Source organism: Delphinus delphis, chromosome 5, assembly GCF_949987515.2.
Source record: "Delphinus delphis chromosome 5, mDelDel1.2, whole genome shotgun sequence".
Classification (NCBI taxonomy): Eukaryota; Metazoa; Chordata; class Mammalia; order Artiodactyla; family Delphinidae; genus Delphinus; species Delphinus delphis.
The window spans coordinates 2,167,166-2,181,285 of record NC_082687.1 but is presented as its reverse complement, the minus strand read 5'-3'; the positions used below and the strand labels follow the sequence as shown (position 1 = coordinate 2,181,285).

The following is a 14,120-nucleotide window of genomic DNA, read 5'->3' as shown; positions in this document are numbered from 1 at the left end:
TTAACTCTGAGGTCCAGTAGGAAGTTACAAATAGTGCCCTGGAACTCACAAGACTAGTTACATCTGGAGATAAGGATGTGTGTGTAACCACAGACACAGGGAGAAATTACTCAGGGGAAGAGCGATAAGTAAGAAGCTAAAAGGACCAAGATGAACATCTAGCAACATCCAGGATATGAATATGTGGCAAAACCCACTATTTCTGGACAGACAAAAAAGAATAGCTAGGAAGGTGTCTAATCAGGGGTAGCAGGAGAGGCAGATGCAAAGCTGGAAGGCAAATCAGGGCAGAGGGGTTGAGGGTAAGAGATCACTTCAGGACGCAGAAGACAATCATTTGTCCTTGTCAAGTAAAGTAAGGACTCCGAAGAAATTTTGCAGATTTGCTTAAAAGGAATAAAATAAATATCTTCATCAAAAAACAGAATGGTGGCAGGAGTCAATACTAATAGGAGAATTAAGTGGTTCTACTGTTTCCTTTGTTACAACAATAATGTCTGGCTTTTTCAATTCAAAGAAATTCAAGTAAAGAAAAGGAAAAAATTGTGAATTAGAGCTGAAATTGTGGGCTGTCAGTTTAAGAAATGTGACAATGAACACAGAGGAAAAAACAAATTTGATGAAATAGGAATACAAAAAATGTGCATTTGGGACTTCCCTGGCGGTCCAGCAATTAAGACTCCGTGCTTCCAATGCTGGGGATGCGGGTTCAATCCCTGGTTGGGGAACTAAGATCCCATATGCCATGCAGTGCAGCCAAACAAACAAACAAAAAAACTGCATTTTTTCAGGTAGGCGACGCTTCAGCGTAGTTTTAAGCCCTTAGAAAAAGGAGCCAAAGAAGAGAAGATATGAAGCATGGGCAAGCAGAGTGTGGTGATGGGGCGCGTCTCAGAAGGGGGTGGGGGACGGAATCCAGGACTGAGAAAAGGATGTCCCTCTTCCTCTGGGTCAGGAGCCAAGGAGAAGAGAAAGGATGATGCCACAGGCAGCTCTGGAGGGAAGATGGAGGGGTGAGTGAGCGCGAGTCCAGCAACTTCTATTTTTTTTCTTTAAAGTGGAAGTTCGTATCGTAGGTGAAGACTAAAAGGGGTATTGATCAAGGACTGAAACATTATTAGGGAAAGAGAAACATGGAGCCACTAAGGGCCAGTGAAGAATTGAGGCACCACAATGAAGACCCAGCCAAGGCTACCTCAACACAAAATAAACCAATGGAGATTCCAAACAACATTTGTAGAATGAAACCGAAAACATTACAGATATTCCAGTCAAATACATATGGAACTCCTGGGAGATATTAAAGGATGTTGCAATACGACCTTTGGATTATCTCAGCAGCCACGTCCGTGGTGTAACTGAGAGCTGAACACAGACGCAAAGAAGGCTACAGAGTCCACTCATTAAATGTGGGCCTTTTCTATCAGGTTACTCTTGGGAGTGGAGTCCTAAACTCCCCCGAATCATCAAGAATTCCTCCTACTGTTTTCTCACAGGAGGTCTCATAAAGGTCAGATGTCTCACATTCTCCAACAAAGTCTACTAGTGACTGAATCATTGTTTTGCTGTTATTCCAATCAGAGCTCTTAGAAAGGTAATTTCCTATTTACATCATCTCTCAGAGGAGCTATTTGTAGGTACATAAATTTGAATAATTTGCTTCTTGAATTCTAAGTGTAAATTTCCAAGTTGAGGGCAAAGGGACTCATTTATGACGTGCTCTCTGCTCTCTGGAGGACCGCAGTGATGTGCTTTTTTCAGGTAGTAGCTCAAGAAGAATACAGGAGACTTCGGCAAAGATACTCTATCCTTTACTGCATTACAGAAATTATTCACCTCCAAAAGAAAACAAAAGACAAACACAGGACACGTTTTTGTAAGTCAAATTCCTCAGTTTGTGAAAAATTATAGAGTTAAGAATGGGTACAATTTATCTTGCACACATGTGATTCTCCTACTTGGGAGGATGGTTACATACCTACATTTTGATAAGTCAATTCTGCAATTAGATCCCTTAGTAATTAACTTGCTTAAGAAACAGAATTTTGTGTATTCTCTTTCCATTGGTTAGGCTTGTCTAATTCTAAATCAGAAAATGAAAAATCTTGACAAAAACAGGAATAGTTAGCCCTGAATATAAAGGTAGCAAAACAATCATAAAGAAAACTTGACTGCATCATAATAGAGTTGGAATGAATGACTGAAATTAGGAAACTACTGAGATGAAACTTTTCACCATAAGAATGAGAAAATTGAGACCTAAATAAATTAAATGACTTATTGAAAGTTATAAAGCCCATCAACAAAAGTCCTAATTGAGATACCGCAGTGGGCTTTCTCCCAAATTCCAAGGTTTTATCCATCTAGATTAAGCAGACATACAAAGGGAATTTTAAACAATGCATGTTTCAAGGTGATCTCTAAACATGGTCCCAGAGAGCCACTGACCCATCAAAAGATTAATTTATGATTTTTCTATTTGATCAGTCACCCATTTGGTTTAGTAAGTATAAACATAGCTGAAATGCAGAGAACATTGAAATAGGCAGAATATGAAACTATATATATATACGAAAGTGTGTATCTTTACGAAAGTGTGTGTGTATATATATATATTCTTCCTACTTCAAAATTCCTTGAATCAGAGCTTTATTTATGCTTACTAAATGAAAGTGTATATACTGTAATGAAAGTGGAGAGAGAGGGAGAGCCATCTCATCTCAAGTATTTATAATCTGGCTGAAGAGTTAACACAATATATACATTTCAACTAGAAAATAAAAGGTATCATAGGAAGAATATTACTATTAAATCTAATCAAGTGTCAAAACACACAGGATGCACAAAAAGGATTCTAAGAGATCAAGAAGAGGGAGTTTAATTTTAGCTCTAATCATAAGCTCGTGAAACCTTGGTGAAAAGAACTTTTAAATTCGGCAACTTCCCAGTGATACTTCGTTTAGGTAGTGTCCCTACCCAACCTTGGGAGGTTCTGGTGACAAAGAACCTCCCAAGGAAATCCTTGGATAGTTATATTGTTGGATAGTTATATCGTATCCTTTCAAATGAAATGTCTTCCTCTATGTTTCTCTCTTTGGTCTTGGTTCTATAACTTGAGGTCTAAATATGAATTCTAGCTCCTATTATATGAAAACTCCTCACAATGGTGGATTACTCATCTACTCTTAATGAAAATAACCCACGGTAAACCTATCAAACCACAGACTCTCATGTTCCTGCAAACGCTGATCATGATTATCTGAACAAACTCCCACGTAAATCCAATCCTCACAAACGAATGCAACCAGAATTCAGCACAATGTTCCAGGTATGATATACCCACCACGAAATTAACCCTTTTTTTCCCTCTGCAAACACTGTATTTCTAACAAGGTCCAAGACCTTAATGCATTAACAGCCATAGCATGCTAATAATTTGCACTAATCTTACTTTCACTGAACACTTCTAATCGTTTAAAAGGTTTCATCAGGCAAGGTAATGACTGAGATGAGCCCTGAAGGACTGCGTAGATTAAGCAGGAGGTTGTCGCTCTATAACCATAAGCATGTCTAAGCATAAGCAGTGGCAGGTTGGCACAAGGACAGATCAGCCTTTCTAAGATGAGAGAGTAGTTTCGCACAAAGTTCCGCATGTAAATCAGAGAGACCTTTGAAAGTCAGAGTGAACAGTCTGCCCTGGATCCTTGAGGGAATAAGAAGACATTGTGGGTCTGCAACATAAGATTAACAAGATGAATATGGAAACGGTATGTAAGACGAATAATAATGAGCGGGGAAAAAAATACGGCAAGTAATTAGGAAACTATTTTAACAGACTATGTTGAAAATGACGGTAAGAGGAGATGCAATGAACAGGACAGATACAGGAGATCATTTTAAGAGAAAACAGGTTCCATTTAAGTTTCATGCTGGAATAACTAAAATAATGAGGATTCCGATTTCAAAATCTAGGAAATTATTTGGAAAGGGAAGATCATTAATTCAGTTGACTGCAAAATAATATCATGCCATTAAATCAGAATTGTTTGTTAGGTAGTAAGAAAATACATAACTGCCCATCAATGAAAAATTTGATCTACCTTTGTTATAGTAATAATAATACAGGCAGTTTTCAATTATATTCATTGTACAGATTCTCCATATCCATTTCCAATCAGCCTTTCATTTTTGGGCCAATGTATTTATCTTGAACATTTCCATTAGGAAGTAAGGAAATGGAACTAAACTGAAATCAGTCCATTCTATTAATGAATAACAGGTAATAAAATCAGAATAGGAAGAAAATGGCTAACATTACACTTAACCCAACCCTTCATACTACACAGAACTGATGTCTATGAACACTACCATTAAATGGTATCTCTCTGAAGGAGACAAAAAAAATCTCATATTGGTATCAAACACATTTATACACACACAACTTTTTTAGGTTGTGAAGAAACTAATAAAAAGTAATCAAATTGTTTCTCATTACACACACAGAACCATAAATCTTCATGTCATGATTTTAAAGCTAGAGTACCAACAGTTTGGAGGAAATATCGTTAGGATGAAGTAAATACATGCAAACATGACCGAACAGTCATAGAAATAATAGCAGTCCTCCTCCAGGATCAATTAAGGGCTTCTTATGATGCTTCTTCACACCTAAGGTACAAGTCTGGACCCAAAATGGGAGAAAGATTTCAAATGTAACTTGTAAGCAAATTAGTTACACTTATGGTGAGCTATCAGATGCCTGGAATTCAAACAGTCCTCAACAAATGGTAGAAAGTTCCCTAACTCAGCGATGACAAAAATGTCAGTATGTGTCAAGAGGTTACAGTCGGGCCAAATTCAGTATTAAAAAGTGTTACTGTGTCTGCTATGAGTACAAATAGAAATGACAAATAATGCTTTGGTTTTGGTTCAAATAGTTCTGTTTTGTTTTGTTTTTGTTCATTCAATCAAGAATTCCGAAAGTATATTTTAGAATGTTCTGGTTTCATATACAATAGACGTATAAACACAAATCCATAAACCTAAGCCTTCTTCTCATCAGTTATGGCAGGCATTGCTCAGATAATTAATATTCGTCATCCCTCAATCATTATTTCTTGAGATTAACAGTAGCTTGACATATTTATTCCGATTGGTTTAGGTCAGAAAAGAGAAAAGATGGTCTGAGTTTGAAAGATATTCAAAAAACCTGATTACTTGTGAAATTTCAAGAAGAAATGCTACCACTGCAAGTTTTTAAGTCCTGATTATTAGACCAAGGTATACTTATTTTATATGGTAGAGCTCTCCACGACAATGTACCAAAATTAGCAGCCAAGCTCTTTAAATCTGGGTGGAGATTAAATTTTTAAAAGGCGATTCTTTCTATATCATTCTGCAATTGGATAATCATAAGACCGTCATCACATACAATATACTAGAGTCAAAGACTCTTAAAAATCTCACAAATTGAAATGTCCTTAAACACCTCTGTCTGCCAAACTACCTACCCAAGGCTCAAACTTTCTATAAAGTATGCCTGCAAGTAATTATCCCCTGTGGCTTGGGGTTGCTGTGAGCTCCACTGCCTCTGTTCCCAGGCAATTATATCTGGCAGAATGCTATTAGAAAGTTCTTGCTAATTTGGAGCCAAAAATATCCCTTCTCGAGGTTCTACTCATTAGTCCTGGTTGTAAGTATTGGTGCCAAGCAGCAAAGTCTACTTTGTCATCTGAATCACAAGTTTTCACAAAATTGAAGATAACTGTCAAATACCTCAGTTCCTTCAGCACTTCCTAATATGACATTATTTTAATTACCTCAACTATTCTTATTTCTCTCCGCTGAAGGTATTGACCAGCACAGTGCAGAAATCTCTGTAAGTCTTGCTTTAAATAATATAATTCTTTTAAGGCTAGTAATATGCTTCACACAGGATTGGTAAAATAAGAACACTGATTTCTTTCTTAAGTAACTATGCATATAGTTATATTTAGCTGGGATGGAAAGATAGCGTACAGAGCTACTCATCTGCATCAGGTACATATATTATATATCATATTATATTATGTCATATTATACTATACTACAGTATATTATTATTCATTTGTATTATGGTTACAACACTATTTAATATTTTTTCCAAGTGTGTTCAGCCACATTGCTTTCCCCATCCTATACTTGCACACATGATTTCTGAACCAAAGTGCAGTTTATACTTCAATCTCGTCAGATTCAGCCCATCGCTTTGGACTTCCAAGGTCATGTTAGATCCTAATTCTGTCTCACGTACCCACCATATGTTTCAGTATCACATTACTCTCCATCTGGATGTTTCCTCTGTATAGTTTATTTTAGTCATTGATATGATGTTTATCACGAGAAGGCCAAACTTTCACCAGGAAGCATCTTCCAGGCTGAAGACGCTCTACCAATAACCTAGACATTAACTCCCTTCTTCTCCTTATATTAAGACTATATGTCTAAATACTGTCCAGGGAGATCATATAAATTATTTTCAAGTACTGTAACAAAATCCAGATACAGTGACTTGTAAGGGTCAACGATCTTGAGTTTGTGTTCACTCTTTAAACAAATGTTTATGGCATGTACATTTTGAACCAGGCACGATGTTGATCTCTGGTGACTAAGTCAGTAAGACAAGCCCTCGCGGAGTTTACCATCTAGTAGGGGGAGCAGACAATTACAGCTGATGTCACCACGTAGTTTTATAAGCAGGATAGGCAATTAGGGAACCTCGAAGGCACAGAGTGTGATTGTCTAAATCAGACCGTCAGGATTAAGCAAGGTTTATACTCCAATAAAGATGTTAAAAAAAATAGATATCCACCTTGCAAGATGGGTTATGAAAATCAGTCAGGATTAAAATGTTATAGAATCTATAATTCAACCATTTCATAATGTTTAAAAAACAAAAATAAATCTATCCTTGTACTTAGCATGTAATAAAGGAATATTATATGTAGCTGAAATTATGTTATTCAGGAAGCAAGGATGGCCTGGAGTCTTTTGCTAGTGTCTGTTTGCGCATATATTCAATGCATTATGGTGTTAGGCGTCTGTGAATAATTAAGCAAGAGTCATGTGCAATAATTCAGAAATGATTCCATTACTGGTCAGAATTTTTCTGCATATTTAAAGGAAGTAAAAGCATATGAATATGTGTGTGTATATATATATATAGGCATATACATGCGCACATATAGAGAGATTTCTGATTCAGCGGCCAGCATTAATTTTAATTTTTTGTTAACAGGTGGTGGAAATAGTAAACACTTTATAATATGGAAAAAAAAAAAAAAAAGGTTTCCCAAAGGAGACAACAAAGTTTGAGTGTGGGGTCATTACGGGACAGTCAGATTCAAGTGTTGGATGTATGGATGTGGTGCTCTTCAGAGAGATCTGGGCCGGGCACACAGATACAGGAGTCGACAGCGAACACGTGGTATTTATCGCTGTGGATTTTCATAAGACCGCTGAGGCAAGGGTTAACTCATGGAAGAAGGAAACCTCTGGCATTTTGGTAAAGGGAAGAACACTTCGGAAGTGTGAAGGAGCAAGCGTGGATGAGACTTGAGTAAGGGCGTGATCGGGATGCAAAGAGACAGACGGAGGCGTCAGAGGCCAGTTCAGCAAGAGTTTTGCGTGCTGAGCCAAGAAATCAGAACCTTTCCCAAAGGTTATGGAGTCCCTCAGGGGACTCTAAGCGCTGGAGTGGCTTGAGTACGCTGTGGAAAATACACTCTAGGGTCCGGGTCGGGTAGGAACTGGTGGAGGAAGCCGAGAAGAGGGAGACCAATAACGAGCTCACTAGAAAGGCTGGGGGGAGAAGTGACAGCGGCGTCACGATGGGGATGGAAGTGAGGGACACACTCACAAGATGGCGCAGACTCTGAACGCGGAAGTCTCGGCAACGACTGGACTTGAGAAGCTAAGGTAGAAAGAGGGGGTCCTAGGTAACCCCTAGGATCTGAGTTTGGATGGCAAAGGATGCAAATGGAAACACCGTATTAGGAGACGTACTCGGGTTTTTATCATTTTGAATTGAGTTTTAAGATCAAGATGGGATAACCAGGCAGAAGTGGTGGATGCATGGGTACGTTCTTCAGAGAGGCTGGGCTGCATACAGCACCTTAGGCGTTAACAGTGCACAGATGGAGGTACAGCCAGAGATTTGGACAAAATCGCTGAGGCAGAACGTATAGGAAATCAGAAGACCCATAGAGTCAGGTCAGTGTCAAATTCAAGCTTTAAAATAAAAAGCTAAACAGTGTCCAAGGACTTAATCTAAAACATAGCTTCTAATTTAAAGTTTACTGTGTATTTATTAATATATACTGAATTTCTAAAATTTTGGGACTCAAATTTATCAGGTAGTTTGGCAACCTGGTACCGCTGCTCCAGTTACACACCAAAAAACAATGAATAACAGCATAAATTTATCATTTTCGAGCTTCTCAAAACAATTAAAGGTTAAAAAAATCATAAAGAGCCAGGGAGAGAGTATCATACGATTCCAGCTCCACATCAACCTAGAGTACGAAGGGTCTTAAGTCCTTTCTACATTTAGAAACAGTTTTCCTCTTATTTCCAATCTTTGGGAAGAAACGTTTCAAGAATAAAAAGGGAAGTTTCTGCTCCTGTTTACTACACGTGCACAACACATCAACTGCATATATCCGTTCAACACCATTGCTCTTCAACTCTATTCAAAAAAAAATGTAAAGAAATCAGAACATCACTGGGCAAGATTTCACCATATTGAGGAGTGTATGGAAGCCTGTACGTAACTTCCGGGTTTTGTGATCTCAAGTATTCCTCTTAATCAAGATGTTTTATACTTAGTCAGCTTACACAGGATGGGCAAACTGGACCATCCGCTGAGAAACAAATAATCTGCATGTTCCTTCCCAGACCGTTATTGTAACTGAGATTCCCAATCTGGATATTCAAAGAAATTTAATACAATGGATCCAACAAAAGCCAGAGAAAACCTTAGCCTTCAGAAGTTCAGTGACCATGAACTCAAAATTCTTAGTAAAATGCTCAAACAAAAAATATGCAAATGTAATTCTCCAAAGTACATCTACTTTTTAATAAGCTGGCTTTGGGGCAGTATCACCAGGGCTCCTGTTAATAAAGCTTTATTCAGTCTCATAATTGAAGAAAGTAAGTAATATAATCAAAATTTGAAAACTGTGGTAGAAAATTTCAGAGATAAAACTTTAATTTCTCAACATACCTAAAACACTGCGATACGGGCTCACCACGTGTATGTTGGGCCTTCCGCTTGGAGGTTTCCATATGCACCAAAGAGAACCTTCATTGTTTCACTCTTTATCTATCAGATTTAATGTTAAAAATCTGTCCTAACCAGAGGCAGCCTAAGCATATACAGTCAGTTTACATATAAGGCAAGAGCGCAGTTCTGGGAAGAAATAGGATGCCCTCTAAAAGACTCTTGTAAGGTACACGGCAGCCGTAAGGCTTGCAGTTGCCACATTCAGAGCTGTGATTCATGACATTTAACAGCATGGGGGGGCGGGGGGGGAAGCAGGCTGGGGCGAGGGAGACAGGAGCCCCATCAGCTTCCACAGAGAGCGGAACCCGACTGACCACAGATGGCTTGACTCCACGCATAGGATCAGCGCGCCTTCAAGACAAATACAAGAGTTCACATCAATATGCCAAGATTTATCCAACAAACCGTTAAAATGAAGGATATCCAAAATATGACAAGGTGTCCTTATCCTTGGGAAGAGTAAGGCCTGACCGTGTCCAGTTCCCGAAAACGCGAGTCCCCTGGTTGCAGCTCAAACACTCTTATCGGTGAAGATGAGTCACACTCAGTAGGGCGGATGGGGCCATCCTGTCACACCCAGAAGCCTGGCCCTGACGTCAGGCTGTGTAGACTGGAAGAAGCAGGACTATTAATGCTGAAAACTAGGAGGTATTTCTTAACAGAGAGCTTTACGTACTACGGGACTTTATATGGGTCACCATACCGTCCCCAGACCTTCCGTCTCACATATTCATACAGACGTCCATTCCAAAATACCAACTCTAATATCCTTTCTTCACAAAATTTACTTCCCAGAAGGTATCTTAATAATTCTTATGAAACATCTATGAAACTATAATAATCAATATTTAAGTAGTGATGATGCTGGAATAATGTTACCTGAGATCAATATAGCACTTCGGAAATCTTAATGTAAAAATAACCAGTACCAGCAACTTAATTCTTACTCCACATTACTGCATATGTTCTAACATTATTACTTAAAAGCACATATTCTGTGAAGGTTATTGATTTATATACTGTTCAATTGTTCTAACTATTGGGTATTATTTACTGTTATTCACCAGTAATAGTAACACTTTATTTTTCTTTTAAATGGAGTCCAAACCATAAAATTTTTTTGCTGTTTTTTTTCTGAGTGGGGAGGGAGTGGGAATTGGATTTAGATTTTGTTTTTACAGGTAACTTCAAATTTAATGACATTTTTTGAGAAATATACTTATTTCCTAAGATAAATCTTTTACCCAAAAAAACCCCATTGAAATGGAAAATGGATCTACCACGTAATTCTTCTCCTGCCATGCCTTAATGTGAATTAAATAGACCTTAAAATCATAGTCTAGCAATCTGATTTTTTAAATGAATATTCAATTTCAGTAGTATTTTTTTTCAAAGTCAACTTTTTGAACTGGCATTTGCTCAAAGCAGGGAATCTCAGTAACCAGCGAAAGTTGCACATTCAGGGTAAGAAAGAAATAGAAACTTTTTTCTACTTTTATAAAAGATGTATGAAAATTACAGAAGCCCAGGGCACGAACAAAACTTTATAAAACTTTACCTTTATCATACTGAGAATTAGCTTTCCCATTGTAAAGCCCTCTTCACTTTGTCACTTTCTACCTATGAAACAAATGGGTGCAATTCTAATAGGGAAAGTTCTGTTGCCATGTGTTTCAATAAACCACTTTGATGAAAAATGCAATAATATTTCTCCATATAAGAATATAAGACATGAAGAACATACGATGGGCATAGGTACTGCTTCTTTTTCCCCTTCCCTTTCTTTGAAGACTTCTCTTTAGAACAGGCTTCTTCAACACACAAGGAAATTAAAATAAAAAAGGCCACCGCCAATACAAACTTCATCTTGAAAAGTTAAATTTCAGGAGATCGATCTACAAGAAAGAACAAGAAAATGTTTACATTTATGAGGCAAACGGTAACTACACGACTCTTTAAGGAGTACGACCATTACTACCCAATGGACAAGGGTGTCTTGTACATCAAGTTCTCATTGCTTGTGGCAAACATCTGTCTTGCATACAGGTGCAAACATTAAGATTTTATCATATTTTGGGGCTTCCCTGGTGGCGCAGTGGTTGAGAATCTGCCTGCCAATGCAGGGGACACGGGTTCGAGCCCTGGTCTGGGAAGATCCCTCATGCCACGGAGCAACTAGGCCCGTGAGCCACAACTACTGAGCCTGCGCGTCTGGAGCCTGTGCTCCGCAACAAGAGAGGTCGCGATAGTGAGAGGCCCGCGCACCACGATGAAGAGTGGCCCCCCGCTCGCTGCAACTAGAGAAAGTCCTCGCACAGAAACGAACACCCAACACAGCCAAAAATAAAAATAAATAAATATTGTTTTTAAAAAAAGATTTTATCATATTTTAAGCTTATTAAATATATTCAGTATAATTTTCTATTCTTTCTCTTCTGAAGAAAGAACTCTAAGTTCCATCTTTGAAGTCCAGTTTTAGACTTTTAAAATCATATCATGTGTGTTTTCATGTATAATTATGTACAGTGTCTGTGATTTGTTTTACTTGCATAAATGCTACTTGGCTTTAAAAAAAATTCTCATTGCTCAAACCTACAAGATACATGGAAAGATGTTTACACGGTTTTAAGATGGTTACGACGGACTAGGTCATTTAAATCAATGTTTTGTTTTTTAAATTTCCTCTGTTCTTTGACTTTCGCATGTATATTTTTTCAAAACCAATAAAACTATTCTCGAAAAAAAGATAATTCTAAGTATTAAAGGACTGATAGAGAAAAAAGAAAAAACTATTATCAAAGAGTTTCACTGTCTAAATTCATTGTTTTTATTTATGTACATTAAATTCGCAGTTACCTTTTACCCAAAAAAGGTGCTCATTGATTTAAGTTAGCTTTTGGCTTTCCCACTCACATGATACTGACATTTATCATTCAAATGATGATTTCTGACTCCAGAAATTCTAGGCAACATTGTATGAAATAAAATAGCAAATATAGTCAGCCTTCTCCAAATACTCTTCTTTGCTGTATTTTAATAACATTTTCCATGCTCCAGGAGAACTACATTCTTGCCTATCTGATACATAAAAAACAAACAAACAAACAAAAAAAAACCTTTAAGCATCTCCTAAACCCTGTACTATTTAGACCTCTTCCGCATCTTTAATTCCCAAACCATAAAGTGTCTCCTTCACTGTTTCCTGCACAGGAAGAGACCGGTCTACTCCTCAGCGTTCACGGAAGTCCCAGCTCCCCCTCATAATTTGGCTTCTCCTGTGTCACGTTTTTCATCTCTCTTCCTCCCAGGAAGTCTGATCTTCTCACGTTTCTCCTTCGCAGCCCTAAGCAAGCAGGAGGGGACGCCTCCCTGGTCCTCTCTCCCGAAGACGACGGAGGGGCTCACCAGGCCCACAGCTGCCTGCGGTCACCTCGCAGCACTGGACTCCCTGCCCCGCACCCCAGCCAGCGGCGGCATCCGGCCCCGACACCTGTGCCCACGGCCGCAGGGACTGCGCCCGCCTTCCCTCCCGGCAACAGGAAGCCCGAGGCCGTCCTGGAGGTCTGAAGGGCGGAGAGAGAGATGCCACCCCGTCCTTCTGCGCCCACCCACACCTCCCGAAGGGGGCAGCGGCAGGGGCTGACGGGCCCCGCAGACCAAACGCCGCCGACTGCACCCCTGCGGCCAAGCTCACCTCCACCGCAGACTCGCGGGAGGCGCTGCGCCTCCGCCTCCCGCCGCCGCGGCGCCCCGCGCCCCGGCCAGGCCTCGCCAAAGGGGTGCTCATCCCGGACCCCCGCGCCACCCCTCCCCCCGGAGCCGACCTACCCTGGCGCCCCGCCCGCAGCCCCGGAGGACGCGCGCTCGGGCCGGACGCGCCGGTGCGGGGGGAGCGTCTGCGTCCCGTCCCCGCGTCCCCGTCCCCGCGTCCCCGAGATGGGCTGACGCGCCTGCTCCGGCCGCCGAGCCTGCGCCGTGTGGTCCGCGCCTGTGCGGTCGGGACGCTGCGCGGCCGCGGAACGGAGCGGGGACGGCGTTGGGGACGGAGAGGGGCACGGCGTTGGGGACGAAGAGGGGCACGGCGTTGGGGACGGAGTGGGACGGAGATGGGGACGGAGGTGGGGACGGAGTTGGGGACGGAGATGGGGACGAAGATGGGGACGGAGTTGGGGATGGAGATGGGGACGGAGATGGGGACGGAGATGATGGAGATGGAGTTGATGGGGACGGAGTTGATGGGGACGGAGTTCGGGACGGAGTTGGGGACGGAGTAGGGGACGGAGTTGATGGGGACGGAGTTGGGGACGGGGATGGGGATGGAGATGGGGACGGAGTTGGGGACAAAGATGGGGACGGAGTTGGGGACAGAGATGGGGACGGAGTTGGGGCCGGGGCCGGGGAGGGCAGGGGTGTCCCGGCCGCGCGAGCGTCCCCTCCCCACGTCTAGCGGGAGAATGTGGTCCCCGCCAGAGGCTGGAGACGATGCGGGCGGGGGTGGTGAGGGCAGGGGTTGGATCAGAAGGAAAACCATTTCAAGGAGCTGGAATCGTTTAGGGTCTATTTCTGACCATTAGTTTGGGAAAAAAAAAAAAAAAAACAAACCAAACAACAACCAAAAAAACCCAACAGTAGACTAACAAATGACCTTCTTGGGCCAAAGCGGGTAACATACATTTTCTGTGCCTTCATCGTCTGCCTAGTCTCCTGGCATCTAACTTCATCTCGGAGTCTTATTTCCAATTTCTCAAAACCTGACCTTTTAAGCGCACTTAAATTGAGCAGAATCACTAAAGCCGTA

At 40.8% G+C, this 14,120-nt stretch overlaps 1 protein-coding gene across 2 annotated transcripts in view; it reads right to left on the bottom strand.

The window, feature by feature from the left end:
• Positions 1-13,282, bottom strand: part of GLRB (glycine receptor beta) — a 69,391-nt gene extending 56,109 nt beyond the window's left edge. For both annotated transcript variants that reach the window (XM_060011579.1, XM_060011580.1), the window contains exons 1-2: positions 13,151-13,282; positions 11,067-11,217 (exon numbers count right to left, since the gene is read on the bottom strand). In XM_060011579.1, the coding sequence (XP_059867562.1) occupies positions 11,067-11,188 (122 nt within the window). In that variant the 5' untranslated portion in view covers positions 11,189-11,217; positions 13,151-13,282. The remainder of the gene's footprint in view (positions 1-11,066; positions 11,218-13,150) is intronic.
• Between the last annotated feature and the right edge of the window lie 838 nt (positions 13,283-14,120).